This window comes from Phocoena phocoena, chromosome 17, assembly GCF_963924675.1.
Source record: "Phocoena phocoena chromosome 17, mPhoPho1.1, whole genome shotgun sequence".
Taxonomy (NCBI): domain Eukaryota; kingdom Metazoa; phylum Chordata; class Mammalia; order Artiodactyla; family Phocoenidae; genus Phocoena; species Phocoena phocoena.
Window position 1 is genome coordinate 3557294 of NC_089235.1, and position 19920 is coordinate 3577213.

At 41.8% G+C, this 19920-nt stretch overlaps 1 protein-coding gene and 1 non-coding gene across 3 annotated transcripts in view; one reads left to right on the top strand and one right to left on the bottom strand.

Moving 5' to 3' along the window:
- The first annotated feature begins 311 nt into the window (after positions 1-311).
- Positions 312-384, top strand: TRNAG-CCC (transfer RNA glycine (anticodon CCC)). The gene has a single exon. It is a non-coding gene; the product is annotated as a tRNA-Gly (tRNA).
- Positions 385-8066: 7682 nt separating this feature from the next.
- Positions 8067-19920, bottom strand: part of ATP6V1H (ATPase H+ transporting V1 subunit H) — a 62546-nt gene continuing 50692 nt past the window's right edge. The window contains exon 12 of one of the 2 annotated variants that reach the window (XM_065894996.1): positions 8067-8533. In XM_065894996.1, coding sequence (XP_065751068.1) covers positions 8473-8533 — 61 coding nt within the window. In that variant the 3' untranslated portion in view covers positions 8067-8472. The remainder of the gene's footprint in view (positions 8534-19920) is intronic. The other variant, XM_065894995.1, reaches the window with a different exon arrangement.

Sequence of the window (19920 nt, forward strand, 5' to 3'; positions counted from 1 at the left end):
CGGGATGTTCTCTGGTTTTCCACTGCTTCTCACAAACCGTGATGCCCAAGCCTGAGCACGATGCTCTAGCTATCCCCACGCCAGCATCCCAGGGCTGCCCACCTCCCTCGTCACACATGCTCTACTGCTGTAAGGGAATGCAGACGGCACTAGGGTTGACGGCCACGTGGCCTGTGGACCCATAGCAGGAATGTTCTTCGTGGAAGCCCCGAGCCTGTATACACATCTGTCAAGATGCACCTGCCTGGCTACTTAAGGAATTGGGATTTTCTGGACTATGAGTCTCAAAGGTGACAGTAGTTATAGGGACTTCCCTGGTGGTCCAGTGGGTAAGACTCTGCACTCCCAATGCAGGGGGCCCGGGTTCGATCCCTGGTCAGGGAGCTACATCCCGCATGCATGCCACAACTAAGACCCGGTGCAGTCAAAATAGATAAAGAAATTTTTTTTTTTTTAAAGAAAGGGACAACAGTTACATCGGAAAACCAAGCCCACTCCTCATACTTCCCTCACTCCCGTGTCCACCTTGCCCTCTAGAAATCGTGCTGTGTTTGTTCCTCAAACAAATAGCGCTGTTTCTTGAGTCCAGGCCTTTTCACAACAGTGCTCTCGCAGGTAACGACAGTCTTCACACCCTCTCCTCTCCTGCCGGCTGGTGAACCTCTACTCAGCCTTCGACATTCAGCTCTAGGATCATCTCCTTTAAGACGTCTTCCCTGAAGCCCCAGGCTAGGTTAGGGGTCCTAAACTGGGACCCAATCTGTGCCCCTAATCTATCTATTCTTACCATAGCTATCTTTGAGGACCTTGATAAATGCTATTCTTTTTCCCCACCTGAACGTGAACCCACTGAGCATAAGGCCCAGTGGAATCCTTGTGACTAATACAGCTGCCTCTGGAGGCTTCAAGCAAGTAAGTTCCACCATACTGAACCCCAAATCTCGGCAGACTCACCCTCCACCCCCGTCACGGCAGGGGTGGGCACCAGCCAGGCTCCTCCCAACAGGGGCAGACGCTCCTGCAGGCAGCTCACGCCCTGGGGAGGTGGAGATGAAGGAACGTGATCCACGGGCCAAGTTCCTCCTCCCAAACTCACCATGAGCTCAATCACTCCCTCTGCTGGACCAAGTGAGGGAGGGACCCGAGAGGCTGGGTAGGTTACATGCTGGAGCCCTCTGCGTGTAAGGGCAGGTCACGAGACAGAGGGCATGTGTGGGATGGGGGGAGTGTGCAGGAAATGCTCCCTTTCACTTCCCTCTAGCACTAGCAAAGCTAGCGAACATCTTCACCTAGTGCTGGCTCTCCTCTCTCACTAAACTAACTGTAAGCTGCTTGAAGACAATGCCTGTTGTCTAGTGCAGGTCACACCTGAGCTGGATTCACTCCCCTTGAGATCTGTGTCCCTCCCTTCAACTCACAGACACCAGCCACTCAGGGACATAAGCTCTGGAGCTTAGGTTTTACATTTCGGTCTATGATCCAGTTTGCAATCACCTTTTTATACGGTGCAAGGTATAAAGTTTACTGTTTTGTGCACGGATATCCAGTTGCTCCAGTAACATGAGTTACCCTAAATATATCACCACAAATATTTAACTTATAAAACTTGAAATTTAAGCAATACCTTTTCCCTCCTCCCAAGTAAAGCAAGGACACAAACTCAGACCACGAACCTCACAAGTCACGTTCTATTACGTGCAATATTTTCGTTCTACCTTGTTTCTTTTTAATCTCCCAAATTAGGCCTCATTTGTTTAGTTTTATTCCAGCAAGCTCTGTTTCCAGACTCTATTCTGTCCCTGGTTTATACACTGATTTTTATGCCAGTACCACCCTGGCTCTATCGAAAGCCAAGTACTGTTAATGCCTCCAACTTTCAATTCTTTCAAAATTGTTTCAGCTCTTCTAGGTCTTTTGCATTTCCACGTAAACTTTAAAATCGGTTTGTCTATTTCTACAACAAAGCCTGCTGGTATTGCTGTTGGGATTGTATGGAATCTGTGGACCAACTGGGGAGAACTGACACCATTACCCCACTGCATCTCCACATCCATGATCATGATATATCTCCTCATAAAGTTCATCCTCTTTCACTTGCCTCAGCAATGTTACAGCTTTTAGTGCACAGATCTTACACATATTCTGTTAAATTTCTGAAGTGTTTTTACATTATTTCCTTTTTTTTTTAAATAACAAATATTTATTTCTTGTTTTCACGTCTTCAAGGATTAGAAGAGGTCTCTGCTCAGAGCACTCACTAAGGGACACGGGATAGCAGATTAGCCACAGTCTTTAATATTGCCAATTACTGTTTTTACACTATTTTCAATTTCAGTTTCCTGTTGTTGGTTGCCAGCACAGAGAAATGTGTGTTTACATATGGACCTTATGTCCTGTGATCACCCAGGACCACACACCTGGGCCTCAGGGATGCTGGCCTTCTGCCAGGCTGATGATGGGCACCAATGGCCCCACTCTTCCTGCCCCGCTGTCACCCAGCTCACCTCCCCCCTCTCCTCTCTGCCTCAGGGATTTCTGCTGAGGGTTTTCTAGGTATTCTCCCGTGTGTATCATCTCACTGCCTATTACTTTCGTCTGAGCCTCATGCCAACACCTCAAAGGAGAGGTCTGGGTCAGCATGACTGTCCTCCCGGGCCCGCACCCAGACTGGACCGCACCCCGGCCCGGCCATGGCCGTCTCCTGATTTGCTGCCTTTGGGTCAGGTCCCCATTCCGAGCCGTCAGCTGTGCAGGTGCAGAGGGTTGCAGGGCGCCACCAAGGCAGCATCCTTGCACAAAGCCCCAGGCAGGACCACTGCTCTGGGGGGATTACGGGCACGGCTGCTCTCTTCAGAGCAAAAAACCTCACTTTTTCAATCTTTGCTCCCGACAGTTTCTCCTGATGTCTGTGCCGCCCAGGGGGAGGGTCTCAGCCTCACCCACTAACACATCACACGGCGCGTTTGCTTCACCTTTTACTCCATCGGAATCTGGTCTCAGATGTTCAGCATTCAAACAGAGACATTTTAAATGCCAAGAATAATTACTGTAGAAGAAACGTTTTAGAAGAAAATAGAATCTTAAGGATAGGACTTGTTCTGTTATTCCAAAGGTAGACCTTGCCCCAAATGTTGAAATTTACTAGAAACCGATACTGTCTCAAAGCAAGAAAACACTCTTAACTAGAGCTGTTTGCAATAAAACAGGTAGCCTGTCACTGGTATACATTGAGAAGAGGCAGGATATCTGTCTATCATGCTACATAAAATAGTCACATGTAATGATTACAATCTGTTCTCACTCCTTTACACGTACTAATTTTAGTTCGCACAACCTCAAATCTTAAACATTGTTAGAATGGACAGACTCAAAAATCCCTCCAACTCTGAGGCCATACACACTGGCACATCTGCCCCCTTACTCCCAGGGTTAATCTAGGCTTATTCTAATATGGATCTTACATGTCAACTTTGATTAAATTTTGGGAGTTCAGGTTAAACATGGTGAACTAAACACATTCATTTCTCTCGGCTTCCTACCCAACCCCACTCAAATGCTCCAATGGATAAAAAAAGAAATAAAAACAAATCAAAAGGAATAAACCCACAAAGACAAAGAGAACAAGAGAGATGACAGCAAATACAGGAGAGCAGATGAACAAATGGCAACTGACTTAGGTTTCTGCTTTTCTCCTTTAATAACAGCTTTCTGCTTTTCTCCTTTAATAACAGCCTGCCAAGGGGTAGGCGGGGGGAAGGTGATAGAAGCGAGTCACTTAGCACTCCAGATCACCCACCCCCTCTTCCCCAGTCTCAGGAACTGGAGCCAACGGGTGTCCTGAAGTTAAAATTCTGGATGCGTAACAGTGGGATTCTCAGACCCCTTCTGTAACGTAGTTATTGTTACTGTTGGGTTACATCTATTTTCTTGCAATTTGTTTTCTATGTGGCCCCTCTCTTCTTTGTTTCTGTTGCCCCCACCCTCTCTTCAGGTTAATCAAGTATTTCTAGTGTTCCATTTTATCTTCGCTAATGGTTCTTTGGCTGGACCTCCTAGTTTATTGTTTTAATGGCTGCTCTAGGGAATTAAATGTGCATCCTTAATTCATCACAGTCTACATGTTATACCCCTTCATGTATCATGTAAAAACCTCATGAGAGTATAATTCTATTTCCTCCTCCTTGCAACCTTTGTGATATTGTCACAAATATGTTATTTCTACCTGATACATGGTTATTCAATAGTTTTTGTACATTGGTTCTTTCAGCTAAGTTCCCTGATATTTTCTTTCTTCCTTTGAGAAGGGAAAGAGACAAAGGCACAAACAGGTACCAGAAGGTAAAGCATCTTAGAACCAGCGTTCCTTCAATCATAGAAATGTTTCTTCCACTTTTTTTCTATTTTTGGAAGAGTAATCAACTCTTTCTCTTCTAAGAATTGGAAGAGAATGTGTCCTCAGTGTCGGATTTGCATGAATGTTGAAGTAACATAACATTTGCAGTAAAAGTCAGTCTTCTTTCCAACTGACTTTTCCACTGGAAACTTGTTCAGAAAGTTAAAGGAGCCACATCTCTTAACCAGAACGAACACTGTGTACAGCAAAATAAGGGAGAAATTTCAAGCTCAAAAGTGATTTCATCACAAGGTTCAGATTTGGAAAGTGACTGACACCTACTAACTTTGAATGTTTTCCAATTTTAGTCTCAAATATTCTCTACTTTCAAAGGCAAAGGATGAGAATGGAGCACCTTTTAAGCAATTATCAATAAAATCAAAAGCATCAAAACTTGGCTCTGTGCTTTCCAAGATTTGACACCTAGAAGGTACAAAATTATTTACATTTTAACTATATAAAAACTAACCTCAATTACTCCGATGTGGCTAAACAGGAAGTGTGAAGATTTTTTTCAATTGGATATGTTCTATAAATCTGGTATTTGTGACTGTCCAGGTACAATGTGAGGGAACAAGCTTTACCTGCCAGTGAGATGTCCCTTTCACACATCTTTTAAAATATAAGGGTCAATAAAACCCAAAAAAGAAGTTTTCCAAAATAAATTTTTTTTAAACAATAAAACAAGTTAAAAATAATTTTTAAATGGGTAGAGGACTTGAATAGATATTTTTCCAGAGAAGACACACAGATGGCCAAGAGACACAGGAAAAGATGCTCAACATCACTAATCATCAAGTAAACGCAAATCACAACCACAATGAGCTATTACTTCACACCTGCTAGAATGGCTATTATCAGTAAGACAAGAGAAAACAAGTGCTGGTGAGAACGTGGAGAAAAAGAGAACCCTATGCTATGCACTGCTGGTGGGAGTATAAATAGGTGTGGCCACTAAGGGAAACAGTACAGAGTTTCCTCAAAAAGTTAGCAACAGAACTGCCATACAATCCAGCAATTTCACTTCTGGGTATTTAACCAAAGGACATGAAAACATTAATTCAAAAAGATACCTGCACCCCAGTGTTCACAGCGGCACTATTTACAATTGCCAAGATATAGAAGCAACCAAATGGATTAAGATGTGGTATATATATACAGTGGAATATTACTCATCCATAAAAAAAGAACACCTTGCCATTTGTGACAACATAGATAGACCTAGAGAGTACTATGCTAAGTGAGATAAGTCAGAGAAAGACAAATACTGTTGTATTATTTCACTTATATGTGGAATCTAAAAAATAACAAATAAATGTAACAAAATAGAAACAAGAGTCATAGATAGAGAGAACCAACAGGTGGTTGCCAGAGGGGAGGGGATGAGGGAGGAGAGAAACAGGTGAGAGAGGTACAAGCTTCCAGGTGCAAAATAAGTGAGCCACAAGTATGTGTACAGTGTGGGGAATAGAGTCAATGATCATGTAATTTTTTTTTTTTTTTTTTGCGGTACGCGGGCCTCTCAGTGCTGTGGCCTCTCCCGCCGCGGAGCACAGGCTCCGGACACGCAGGCTCAGCGGCCATGACTCACGGGCCCAGCCGCTCCGCGGCATGTGGGATCTTCCCGGACCGGGACACGAACCCGTGTCCCCTGCATCGGCAGGCGACTCTCAACCACTGAGCCACCAGGGAAGCCCTATGTAATATCTTTATATGGTGACAGATGGTAACTAGACTTATTGTGGCGATCACTTTGAAATGTATGGAAATATCAAATCACTATGTTGTGTAACAGAAACTAACACAGTGTCGTAGGTCAACTGTACTTCAAGACAAACAAGCTCATATAAAAAGAGATCAGACGTCTGGTCACCAGAGGTAGGGGGTGGAAGGAGAGGGGTTGGATGAAGGTGGTCAAAGGTACAAACTTCCAGCTATAAGATAAATAAGCACTAGGATATAATACACAATATGATAAATATAACTAACACCGCTGTATGTTATATATGAAAGTTGTTAAGAGGGTAAATCCTAAGGAGCTCTCATCATAGGGAAAAAGTATTTTTTCTACTTCTTTAATCTTGCATCTATATGAGATGACAGATGTTCATTAAACCTACTAGATCATTCCATGACACGTTAAGTCAGATCAGTGTACTGCACGCCTGAGACTTACGCAGTGCTACATGTCAGTTATATCTCAATGAAACTGGAAGGAAAAGAAAAAAAGAGGTGATTCTCAGAACAGATTTGGAATTTGACACTTGGGTACCCAAATATGGCTTATAGCTTGTCAACGGACAGAATATTAGCTGGTCTTTTTTTAAAAAAAGGGTTACCTACTTAGATTTTGTCAGACTTAGAACTCCACTCTGTTAGTGTTTGAAGTTTACTTGAAAGTGAAAGTGGCATTATATTTATAGGAGGATTTAATCACTGAACGTTAAAAACATTAAGCACAGAAAAATATGAAAGTGATTGTTTTGTAATTGTTATACGTTCTATAAGCTGAGTGTGAAGATTTACAAGGAAAAAAGTGCCTAGAGAGAGTTAATTTTAATATTTGGGATAATAATTAAAACATGGGCATGGGAGTATTGCCCCCCATGTACAAAATCACTTCTCAGGGATTAGAGCACCAATGATTTCCACCAGGACGACTGTCTACTTTGTAACTACAGGGCTACGCAAAATGAAACTAAAATCAGAAAGTACGACATCAGAGAATCAACGTGTTCTTATGAAATTCAGAAGATTTCACTGTTTCTGGTTACCAGAACTTCTAGAAATTGAGTGTCTTAAGAACCTAATAACTTTGCAGACCATTAATACCTTAACATGAAAACTGATCTTTTGCTAATGCAGAATCTATAATTCCACTGGCTAGTATTCTTCCATGTTTAAGAAGTAAAAATGTCTGGGTCTAAGCAGTTTAAAAAATTTAGAACTTTCAGTCAAGAAAAAAATCGGTTTGCTCAGACTACCCATTTTCTTGGAAAATAGGAAGTCAACTCTAAGAAAAATCACTGAGTCACATGAACCCACCGACGACCATTATTTCAACTAACTCTTCCCACAAGATCTCTACGTTGAAAATGAGACAATCCTTCATCCTTAAATAGGAGATGGATCCTATGAGTGTCTCTCTGTAGAAGAAAAACTTATCAAATAAACTGTCTATTAGCCTTACAACCTTTACTCAACAACTCAACATTCAGAGAACTGCTAGGAATGAAGAGTGAAAATAAAATGAAAATAAATGAAAAATGAGATTCAGAGAGACCAGGCCATAAGGTTAAAAACAAAAGGCTCAGATCTGGGGGACGTGAACGTAGAGGCCATGGATGTCCCGCTGAAGGCCTGGCGTTCCAGAATAAGGGGCTGGGGGTGGGATAAAATATCTACTGGCAACATTTAAACCAAAGCGTATTAAAAGAAAATAGACTTGAGGTACCAAAATCCAAGAATAAAAGTACAGGAAATCAATGAAAATAATCTAAAGCTAAAATTCCTCACTGTGCTCCATAAGCAAATCTTCTAGACCACAGCATCACGTCCAGTTAATTTAACATTTTAAAGTTCTCTGGATATTAGCAGAGGATTGCCGCAGTGTGGATGGACGGACGGATGGATGTGGATGGACGGGCGGATGGAAGACAGACACACATATAATTTCAAAACATTTATTTACCATTCACTATTTTGCAAATACAATTCTCCCAATTTGGTTGGGACAAGAGGTATTTGTGTTAAAGGCCAAGTCAGGAACAAGGAAAGACAAAAACATATTTGGAGTGAGAATCCTTTAATAATTCTATATTCATTCCCAGAGAACAATAAATACAGAAATTACAAGCTGTATATGTAACAGTAATGTTTTCCTTAGATACAGAGAGCACCTACCTTAATACAAAGTAACGGGCAAACACTCGTGTTGAAATCAGCACTGGGGAAAGCTACACAACAGAAGAAAATGACACGTAAAATGAGAAACTGTTTGTTCTAATCACTGAGACTCACACTCCGGGTCTTCTGCCCCAGGCAAAGGGGCGCTGGAGACCCCGCGGCTGAGCGCCCATTCAGCTCCGGGCAGCTGCAGTCTGCGGTTGCTCAGACTGGAGCTGTTTACCAAGATATTCCCTGAAACACAGGAAGGAGATAGCAAGGGAGATTAGAACTGAAACGACGAAGAATCTCTTTCAAAATTGAAGGACAATATACACTGTCGTCTATGCCTACTTTAACAGCTAAAAACTAGTAAAATAGCCCCAGAAAACTAATCGTGTCCAAATTTCAAAAGTACCTGTACTGTATGAATTTTAAACACCCCATGAACCACAGACAAACAAGGCATGACACACACAAACAAGTGATTCCGCATCTGGTCACCGGCAACGTCTGCTTTCCTGTTTAGAGAGTTGTGTCTGCTGCCACCACTTCTGCAATCTAACAAGTTCAAAGTCAACATACGTATGATTCCAAGTAAGTGGCCTGATACATGAGAAACACATTTCCTGATGTTAGAAAGTACAAGTGTTTATCTCTAAGGATTTACACAAGAGCACATGAAAACGATCACTGAAAATAACATCCAGAATCACGACACTTAATCAGAGCTACTAGTTGCCAAGCACTTACTCTGCACTGGCAGAGTCTGAAACCTTCACCAAGATGGTCCTACTGAATCCACAGAACCATCACCAGAGCCGAGAAGCAGTATCCTCATTTTACAGACAGGGCAGCTGTGGCTTAGAGCAGTGGTCTCCAAATGTTTCAGTGACGTTCTACTTCAGAAGATTACTTGAATGGTCTGTGTATACTTCACTCAAAATTGCATACAGACAACACTGTTGATTCCAGGACAGAAAACAATCTTTTCCCTATTTTCCTATGAAGGATTTGCCTAAACTTTCATTTTTGAACTACCTAATAAGGACCAGAAAAAGAGATCTTTTAAGAATATTTAAAAGATCCCCTCCTATAAAAAGGGAAAAGCTTGAGTTTTGGAATAAGGACTGGGTTTACATGCCGGAGCCTGGCAAAGCTGCCCAGAGCTCACGCTGTGAACCACCAGGTGGATCTAGTCCCTTAGGGCTGTGGTTCATCTCCCATGCCAGGACCCAACTAATACTCAGGGGACAACAGTGAATACCGGGACGTGGGGAAGATAACTGATCTCCTCACTTAAGAGGCGTTGCTGAAGTAGGGTCACAGCAGGAGGATTAAAACAGAGGGAAGAAGAGTTGTTCCAGCAGAGAATTTAAAAACACACCCAGGGGGATTCCGTGGCGGTGCAGTGGTTAAGACACCACCTTCCAATGCAGGGGACGCAGGTTTGATCCCTGGTCGGGGAGCTAAGATCCCACCTGCCTCTCGGCCAAAAAACCAAAACATAAAACAGAAGCGATATTGTAACAAATTCAATAAAGACTTTAAAAATGGTCCACCTTAAAAAAAAAATTTTTTTTAAACAAAAATCTAAAAACACGCCCAGTCATAGCTTCCTCCCCGATGTCTTCTGTTCTTGTTTTCCTGGTCAAAGGTCTTTATTACAGATAAATAATAATGCTCCATCCACTACACTCTCATTTTTTCCCTGCATACAAGGTGGCCACGGGGCATCCCTGCCTCACAACCTTACTGCTCGGTGAGTACGAAAACCAGGGCCCCCTTTCCTTGTCTGCTAAGTAGGGTTTATGCAAGCTAGGATTTAAGCGAAGGACAAGAACACACATAGATGTAAAGGGTTCAACTGAAAACCCGCACATCAAGAATCCCAGATGGAACTCTGCGAGCCCTACTTGAGGTAGGTCACAGGACACCAAGTCTACTGGGAGAAGAGCCCAGATAGGACCCGCGGACAGAAGAATCAAATTTCCTCCTCAGGCTTTCCTGAAATTGTTGTTTGCTATGGCATGTGGGTTGTTAAACTCAGAGGGAGCTGAACCAAGGCGCAACTGAAAACGATCCTGTCCTACAGAGAGAGGACCCAGCCTGCGCGAAGCTTTGGAGAAAATCTACTCCTGGGTTTGGCTCGTAAAGGGTTGTGGTCTGCTGTCCTGACATCAAATGTGGTCAATTAAAACACTCCCGAGATTCATCCAAGCTGCCTCTGAGTCCTGTGTGACCCCAGGCACAGGGCAGTCCGGACACCAGTAGCCTGGGGCTGGGAACATACAAAGGTGGCTACGTCTGCACTTTGTTACCGGCCACCGTGGAAACCTGAGTACAGGTGTGCCCACCCTTATCCTCTCACCTCTGCAGCATCCTGGGAGTGGGCATTCTCATCTCCATCGACAGGGGAGGGAAAGCTGCAATCACCTGCTCAGGAGCAAAGCGGGCAGGTGCACGGGCTGGGGCTCAGGTCCACTCCTCTCTACTGTGAGGCTGCGCGGCCTCCAGAAAGAGGCCAGAAAGGTGCAGAAAGCAGACACTGCGCCTATCTTTATAGTAGGAAATAATAACAGGTGTGAATAATTTCTTCAGGTTAAGGTTACGTCACTGTCAGGCAAGAGAAAAAGTGACTACGGACTTTTCTTCAGGGGATGACAATGCATCTCTAAGAGGACGCCGGAAGAGTTACTTAAGTGAGTTAACCTGAGTATTGAGTCAGTCTCGCTAAACACGAAGATCAATACAGTAAAAATTCAACGCATAATTCACTCAAAGGGTATCCGATTTGTACCAGCAACCTACAGGAGCTGGACATTAATTCTTTGCTTCTACTACCTAAGAAGCAAAATTGGAGAAGTGTAATATTCTCTTCTCTTTGAACTTCATCCATGACTTTGCAGGGGAACAGAATTTGTACCCAATGTGTGTCTCTTCAACATGAGGATTATTTTAGGCTGATTATTTTTAAAAAAACAAAAGCCTTGGCAAGTTCGCTTCTTACCTGCCCCTTAACTGCCTAAAGAACTCAGACAAAGGCCCTGGTCCAGGAAGGGCACTGTCACCGGAGATCTACAAAGCACACGGGTCGGCGCTGGGGGGAGCTGCACAGGGCCGGGAGACCAGAGTCCTCTGTGTGTCCCACTGTCCCCGCGGGCCCAGCAAGCATCTGTCATCAAGCATCTGCTTTCCTTCCCACCTCCGTGTGAACTGCCTTCTCCCCGCTGAAGTCCCCCCACCGCACCCCCTTCTCCTCTCTCAGATGCCACATAGTTTAAAGCTGAGTGATTCCTCCAGCTTTTATCATGATTCTGAGTATTACACGCAAAACAAATTTTGTTTCTATGAACGATTTTCCTATGTAAAACCACGAACCACGTAAAAATCACAGGGCTCCAAGGTCATCTGGATTTTCTCCTGTGTTTTCTTCTAGGAGTTCTGTGTTTTACATTTAGGTTCATGATCCATTTTGAGTCAGTTTTTGTGGATGTCCAGTTGTTCCAGCACCATTTGTTGAAGAGACTACCTTTGCTCCCTTGTATTGCCTTTACTCCTTTGGCAAAGATCAGCTGACTATACTTATGGGGCCCTCTTTCTGGGCTCTCTGTCCTGTTCCATTGATCCATTTGTCCACTCTTTCACCCACACCCCCACGATCTTGATTACTTAGCTTTATAATAAGTCTTCAAGTCAGGTGGTGTGGGTTTTCCAACTTTGTTCTTCTCCTTCAATATTGTGTTGGCTATGCTGCGTCTTTTGCTTCTCCATACAAACTTTAGTATCAGATTGTCGATGTCCAAAAAAAAAAAATAACTTGCTGGGATTTTGATTGGGATTGCATTAAATTTATATCAACAGATCAAGTTGAGAACTAACATCTTGACAATACTGAATCTTCCTATCCATGAACATGGAATCTCTCTCCATTTACTTAATTCTTCCATGATTTCATTCATAGAGTTTAAAAGTTTTCCTCATGTAGATCTTATACATAATTTGTTGAATTTATACCTAAATATTTCATTTTGGGGAAGTGCTAATGTAAATGGTATTGTGTTTTCAATTTCAAATTCCACCTGTTCATTGCTGGTATATAGGAAAGTGATTGATTTTTCTGTATTAATATCATATCCTACAACCTGCTGTAATCGCTTATTAGTTCCAGGACATTTGTTTGTTTGTTTGTTTTTGTCAAATCTTTAGGATTTTCTATGTACATGATCATGTCATCTGAAAGCAAAGGCAGTTTTATGTCCTCCTTCCCAATCTGTATACCATTTATTTTCTTTTCTTGTCTTAATGCGTTAGCTAGAACTTCCAGTACAAAGGAGTTGTGAGAGGGGATCATAGTATCCCTTTATTATCCTTTTACTTTCCATGGGATCTGTAGTCATGTTCCCTTTTTCATTTGTGACACTAGTTAATTTGTGCCTTCTCCTTTTTCCTTAGTTAGTCTGGCTATAGGCTTATCAGTATCATTAATTTTTTCAAAAAAACAGCTTTTGGTTTCCTTGATTTTCTCCACCAATGTCCTATTTTCAATTTCCTTGTTTTTTTATTCTTACTTCTTTTCTTCTGCTTACTTTAATTTTGCTCTTTTCTTCTCATTTCCTAAGCTGGAAACTCAGATTACCGACTCTTGAGCTTTCTTCTTTTCTAATATATGCATTCGGTGTTATAAATTTCCCTCTAAGCACTGCCTGCACTGCATCTCACAAATTCTGAAAAGCTGTATTTTCATTGTCACTTAGTTCAAAATACTTTTAAATTTCTCTTGAGTTTTCTTCTTTGACCTCTGTGTTATTTAGAAGTGTTGTTTAATCCCCACATATTTGGGGATTTTCCAGTTATCTTCCTGTTATTGATTTCTACTTTAATTCCACTGTGGTCTGACAGCTGACACTGCATGATTCCTGTTTTTTTTAATGTGTTAAGGTGGGTTTTATGGCCCAGAATGTCTTGGTGAATGTTCCACGTGAGCCTGAGAGAAATGTGTATCCTGCTGGTACTCGACGAGGTAGTCTATAGATGTCACTTCTATTCAGGTGACTGATGGTGCTGTTGACTTAACTGTGTCCTTATTGATTTTCTGCCTGCTGGATCTGTCCATTTCTGAAAGGGGGGTGCTGAAATCTTCAACTATGATAGAATTCATCTATTTCTCCTTACAGTTCTATCAGTTTCTGCCCCACATAGTTCGATGCGCTGTTGTTAGGCATATACATGTTAAGAATTATTATGTCCTTTTGGAGAACTAACCCCTTTATCTTTACAGAATGACCTTTCTTATCCCTGATAAACTTTCCTTACTTATAAGTCTGCTTTGTCTGAAAGCAATACAGCTACTTCTTCTTTCTTTTGATGAGTGTTAGCATGGTATCTTTTTCTCCATTCATTTACTTCTAATCTCTATGTGTCTTTGTATTTAAAGTGGGTTTCTTATAGGCTACACATAGTTGGGTCATGCTTTTCGATCTGCTCTGATGATCTATCTTTTGCTTGGTGCAGTTAGACCACTGACATTCAGAGTGATTACTGATACAGCTGGATTAATATGTACCATATTCATTTCTGTTTCCTATTTGTTGCCCTTTTTTCTCCGCCTTTTTTTTTTTTTTTTTTGTGGTACGCGGGCCTCTCACTGTTGTGGCCTCTCCCGTTGCGGAGCACAGGCTCCGGACGCACAGGCTTAGCGGCCATGGCTCACAGGCCTAGCCGCTCTGCGGCACGTGGGATCTTCCCGGACCAGGGCACGAACCCGTGTCCCCTGCATCGGCAGGTGGACTCTCAACCACTGCGCCACCAGGGAAGCTCTTTCGCTCCTATTTTTGTCTTCCACTCTTTTTCTGCCTTTTGTGGTTTTAATTCAGCATTTTATATGATTCTATTTTCTCTCCTTTCCTACTCAGCACGTCAGTTATACTTCTTTTTCTACTTTTTTTAGTGGCTGCCCTAGAGTTTGCAATATATTAATTTACAATTAATCCATGTATACTTTCAAATAGCACTATACCACTTCACGGATAGTGTGAGTAGCTTGTAATAACCAAATAATCTTAATTCCTTCCTCCCGTCCCTTGAATCATTGTTGCCACTTATTTCACTTATATATAAACATACATAAGCAACGTGTATAAAATACATAAAAGCGTACATACTCAAGGATATTGTTGCTATTAGTTTTTTGAACAAACTTCTATGTTACATCAGTTAAGAATAAGAAAAATAAAAGTTTTTATTTTACCTTCAGTTGTTCCTTCTTTGATGCTCTTCCTTTCTTTATGTAGATCTGAGTTTCTGATCTCTATTATTTTCCTTCTCTCTAAAGAACTTTTTTCATATTCCCTGTATGGCAGGTCTACTGGCAACAAACTCCCTCAGTTTTTGTTTCTTTGAGGAAATCTTTATTCCTCCTTCACTTTTGAAGGATAACTTCACAGGGTACAGAATTTGGTGAGCTTTTTTCTCTCAACATGTTAAATATTTCACTCCACCCTCTTCTTGCTGACATGGTTTCTGAGAAGTCAGATGTAATTCTTACCTTTGTTCCTCTGTAGGTAAGGTGTTTTTTCCCCCTGGCTTCTTTCAGGATTTTTTTTTTTTCACCTTTGATTTTGTGTAATTTGAAAATTCCATGTCCAGGTGTAGTTTTTTTGGTGTTTATCCTGCTTGGTGTTCTCTGAGCTTTCTGGATCTGTGGTTTGGTGTCTGACATTAACTTGGGAAATCCTCAGTCATTGCTGTTTCAAGTATTTCTTCTGTTCCTTTCTCTCTTTCTTTTTCTGGTATTCCCACCACATGTATTTTACCTCTTTTGTAGTTGTCCCATAGTCCTTGGATATTTTGTTCCGTTTTTTTAGTCTTTGGTTCTCTCTGCTTCTCAGTTTTGGAGGTTTCTACTGATATATCCTCAAGCTCAGAGAGTCTTTCCTCATCCGTGTCCAGTCTAACTTATAAGTCCATCAAAGGCATTCTTCATTTCTTTTACAGTGTTTTTGAGCTCTACCATTTCTTTTCGGTTCTTTCTTAGGATTTCTATCTCTCTGCGTAACTTGCCCATCTGTTCTTGCCTGCTGCCTACTTTATCCACTAGAGCCCTCAGCATATTAATCCTAGTTGTTTAAAGTTCCCAGTCTGATCTTCCAACGTTACTGCCATGGCTGGTTCTGATGCTTCCTATGTCTCTTCTTTTTTTTTTTCTTTTTGGTATGCCTCGTAGTATTTTCTTGATAGCTAGACATGGTGTGCTAGGTAAAAGAAACTGCTGTAAATGAACCTTGTGTAAGGTGGTGGTGAGGTGAGGGAGAGGAAGCTTTCTGGAGTCCTCTGATTGGGTCTCAGTCTTTCTTGAACCTGGGCCTCGGGACTGAACTTCATGAGTGCGCCTCAGGACTTTTCCTACCCCGCTGGGTGAGACAGCACGATTAGAGCCAGCTAGAGTTGGTTATTTCCCTTCCCCAGGTCAGTCAGACTCTGATGGCCCCCCAGCAGGCTGGGCTCTGGTTAACTAGTTTCCCCTGCGTGCAGGCCTTGTTAGAACGGAACAACAGTTGGAACTATTTCAAAATGGTTCCTTTCCCCTCCCCCTGCCAGAAGCCCAATGGAATTTTTCTCAGATATTTATTGTGGGAACCTGGTCTGGCTTCTGGAGAGAAATCTCCCCATATGGTGGGGGCCCCCCATGACTGGATCGCCTCGAGTTTTTAATCCTCAGACTGTGCACACTGAGCCTCCTGCAATTCACCAAGCACGGCCCAGCTCTCCTGCCAGGCACTGGTCCCCCGCTGGTCTCCACGTGTGAGTCCTGCTCAGGTAAGCCACAACTCCCTGTATTCACCTGCCTCTCCAGTCTCATCCTACCTTCTCCCCTATGGATCCAAGAAGGATTGTTGGTTTTTTCAGTCTGTTCAGCTATTTACTTGTTGTTCAGATGTACTGGCAACTTCCAAACTCCTTACATGCATAACTGGAAACCAGAAGTCCCTCCGTTTCATTTTGAATGCTGGTTCCAGATCAGCAAGTAGTTACAACAAAAAGCAATCTGCACAATGCAGAGTATGCCCCTAAATGACCACAGTATGTGCAAATCTGGTTAATGTAATGTGCTGTGTGGGAGGAATGTCTGTGCTGTTAGAAGGACTCTTAAGAAGATAGTATGCAATAAGCAAAGTCCACGTTTAGCGCTTCTTACAGACTCCTTTTTCTTTAATTATATTTAGAATGTAAGATTCTTACACGAGAATTCCTCCACTAAAAATATCATAATAATAATGTGGAAAACTCCAGGTACCCAAAGAGAGACCACAATTTTCTAAATTAGTTTTGGAAAATATTAAACCCAGAAATGTCATATGTTTATTTAAAATCACATGGAATGTTTTTTAACATGATTATTAATGCTAAAAAGTTAAAACTTACATAAGGGTTTTTTTCCTTCAATTCTGTTCATAAGTAACTGTTTTAATCACTGCATTTATGGCTACGTACTATTTACAGAACTGAAATATACTAAGCAGAGGTAAAGGTCCGAGAAGAAAGTAGTATCACCCACACCCTCGGCTTGCTGCGTTCCTCTCTATTTACGTACACATGAAAGACCGAGAGAGGGTGACACTCATAACTTATTATTCTGCCTGAAAATAGGTTGAAAAAGAAGCTAGAAACAAGGAGAAAATTCTACAGGAAATCCTCTACCTACAAAATTCAGTGTTCCTTTCCTGAGGTCCTGAGCTGTCCGTATGCACATACTGCTGCTTCTGAATTAGAGGCTGATGACATTTAAAATCATTCGGTAGGAGAAAAATGATGACATTTTATGATGCTAAATTATAATGTATAAACTGAGGGTCTATATAAAAGTTCTCTAAAGTAAGCTGTCACTGTTTACATATTTTGCCAAATTTAAGAATATAAAAATCCAGCCCTGCTCAAAAGAACAAGGGACATACCAGGAACTGCACATGGGGACGGGAAGATCAGAGCCTGCACGTGCCACTTACAGAGCTGTGGATAGGACTGACCCGCTCGAGGCCCCCTGGACGGAGGAGACCCTGGTGTGTGCCCAACGCACACCCCAGCAACTCCATTCGGCCTCCCATGCCACCCACAGCAGTCAGGGTTACATGTAACCCACCCGTCATTCCACGTAAACACAGGTGTTAAGTGGAGGGAAGAAACAGTTCACGGAAATAATTCTGCAATCAGTCATAAAATCGTGAAAAAGAATTAAGTAACATTTTCACATGATATACAACTCTATGCTCCATGTTCTATAAATCAGGGATAAGTCCTTCTCTACATTATCAAGAAAAGTAATATTTAACTCCCTAGAGCAGAGTCTAAATCAAGAACCAGAGACAACGCAGTTCCATGATATTGTGAGTATCCAATATCCAATTTATACTTAAAATGTAATTTTTAACTTAAAACCAAAAAAAAATTCCCCTCAGTAAAAAAGAAATGTCAACTTTACTATATCCAAAATTACGATTTAGTCTAATCAACAGAAACTGGTAAAGATGCAATGCCAAAAATCTAAAAATCATTTACGGTAGAAAAAATTAAAAAAATCAAGAGTGCACCGGAAATCTGGAAACAGCCAGGGAGGGCCTCGGAGAAAAACAACAACAGAGAAAATGTGCAAAACTGTCAGGAAAAGCTGCTGCTGCCATTCAGACAGACTTTCATTCTACTTTTACCCATGGGTGTATTTTCATTATCTTCAACTAATTCATTCACTGTGTTGTACTAAAATATACCCTTTCTAAAATTTTGTTTTTTTTTTTTTTGCGGTACGCAGGCCTCTCACCGCTGTGGCCTCTCCCATTGCGGAGCACAGGCTCCGGACGCGCAGGCTCAGCGGCCATGGCTCATGGACCCAGCCACTTCGCGGCACGTGGGATCTTCCCGAACCGGGGCACGAACCCGTGTCCCCTGCATCGGCAGGCGGACTCTCAACCACTGCGCCACCAGGGAAGCCCCTAACATTTTGTTTTAATTAAATCAAAACAAACAAAATGTTGAGAGGAAACCAAGTCAACTGTGTTTTCAGGTTTTATTTGGTATGAAACATCTTTCGGACACCAGTCCCATGGTTTAGGTTAAAAAGCCTCTATTTTAGGAAAGTAGAAAGGCAGACTTTACCAGCATGATTTACTAAAGGCAACTTGGTTATGTGCATAAAGATACTGATTCAAAATCCTTTTACATTTGGGGAAAACTCTGCTGAAGATTTACTTTCCAATGGCATTCTATTTGGTCTCACACTAATCTGATGTTGAAATAAATTGCTATTACTTGAGCAATTTTCACTCTCTGGCACCAAGTGCCAGAGAAATGCGTTTGTCACAACGAAAGACACAGAATCTGCATATGAAAACTCCTTTCTCAAAGAAAGCATAGGAAAATGCTGACACTAAGCTTCTCCATTAAAGGGGATTTATCATAACTAAAACATTAAAGCTAAAATAGCTTGGTACATAACTAGAGAGGAGGGGGGAAGAGGATATTCTCTCATCAGCTAGTCAATGACAAAGAGCAAATAAACCAGTTTCTGGCTATAAAGACAATTTACTTTTCCTTTTGTAATCGTACATCAAAAAATTTACTGAGACCAAATCAGATTCCTAAATTCAAGAAAAAGTTTTCAAATTTTAAATGTTTCATCTTTAATTCATGATCATTTGCACAATAAAAATTCTTAACCAAAAAATTTTCTCCACTGGCAAAGGGAAAATTCCCAGTCAACATCCTATTCCATACCCAGCTTTTTTTCCACATTAGAAATATACATTACAAAAAAAAGCGGGGGGCTTCCCTGAGGGCGCAGTGGTTAAGAATCCGCCTGCCAATGCAGGGGACGTGGGTTCAAGCCCTGGTCCAGGAAGATCCCACATGCCGTGGAGCAACTAAGCCCGTGCGCCACGACTACTGAGCCTGAGCTCTAGAGCCTGCGAGCCACAACTACTGAGCCTGCAAGCCACAACTACTGAGCCCACGTGCCACAACTACTGAAGCCTGCATGCCTAGAGCCCGTGCCCTGCAACAAGAGAAGCCACTGCAATGAGAAGCCCGTGCACGGCAACAAAGAATAGCCCCCACTCGCCGCAACAAGAGAAAGCCCACGCGCAGCAACGAAGACACAAGGCAGCCAAAAATTAATTAATTAAAAAAAAAACTAACAGTAAATTCTTCAAGAGAAAGAACTATTAAAATGAAGTTGTTTTTTATTAACAAAAGAAGAATTATGCTTCAACAGCCCTACTTTCAACAAAAGGGGAAAATAAAACTGTATTTAATGGAAACTTCAGGAAAATATCTGTCAATAAAAGCTCACTGATTGCAACAGCCTCCAACTCTATTAAATGCCAACATTCTGTAAATGAACTTCATGAAAGAAACAGAAACAAACCAAGAGAAAGAAAATTACTAAATAATTAATTTACGTTGAAAAATGTGGCTCAGGGTAAAGTAAAAGAAGGAGGGAATCCAGTGTAGTATTCTCTAGTTTCCTGACAGACTTGAAAGATTTTTCTCTGCTTAATAGTAGATAAAAAACCATTTTTGAGTGCCCTCTGCCTTGAATCCCATTCTTTTTGCACAGACGATATGAAAAGAGCAAAAACATTTTCAGTCCC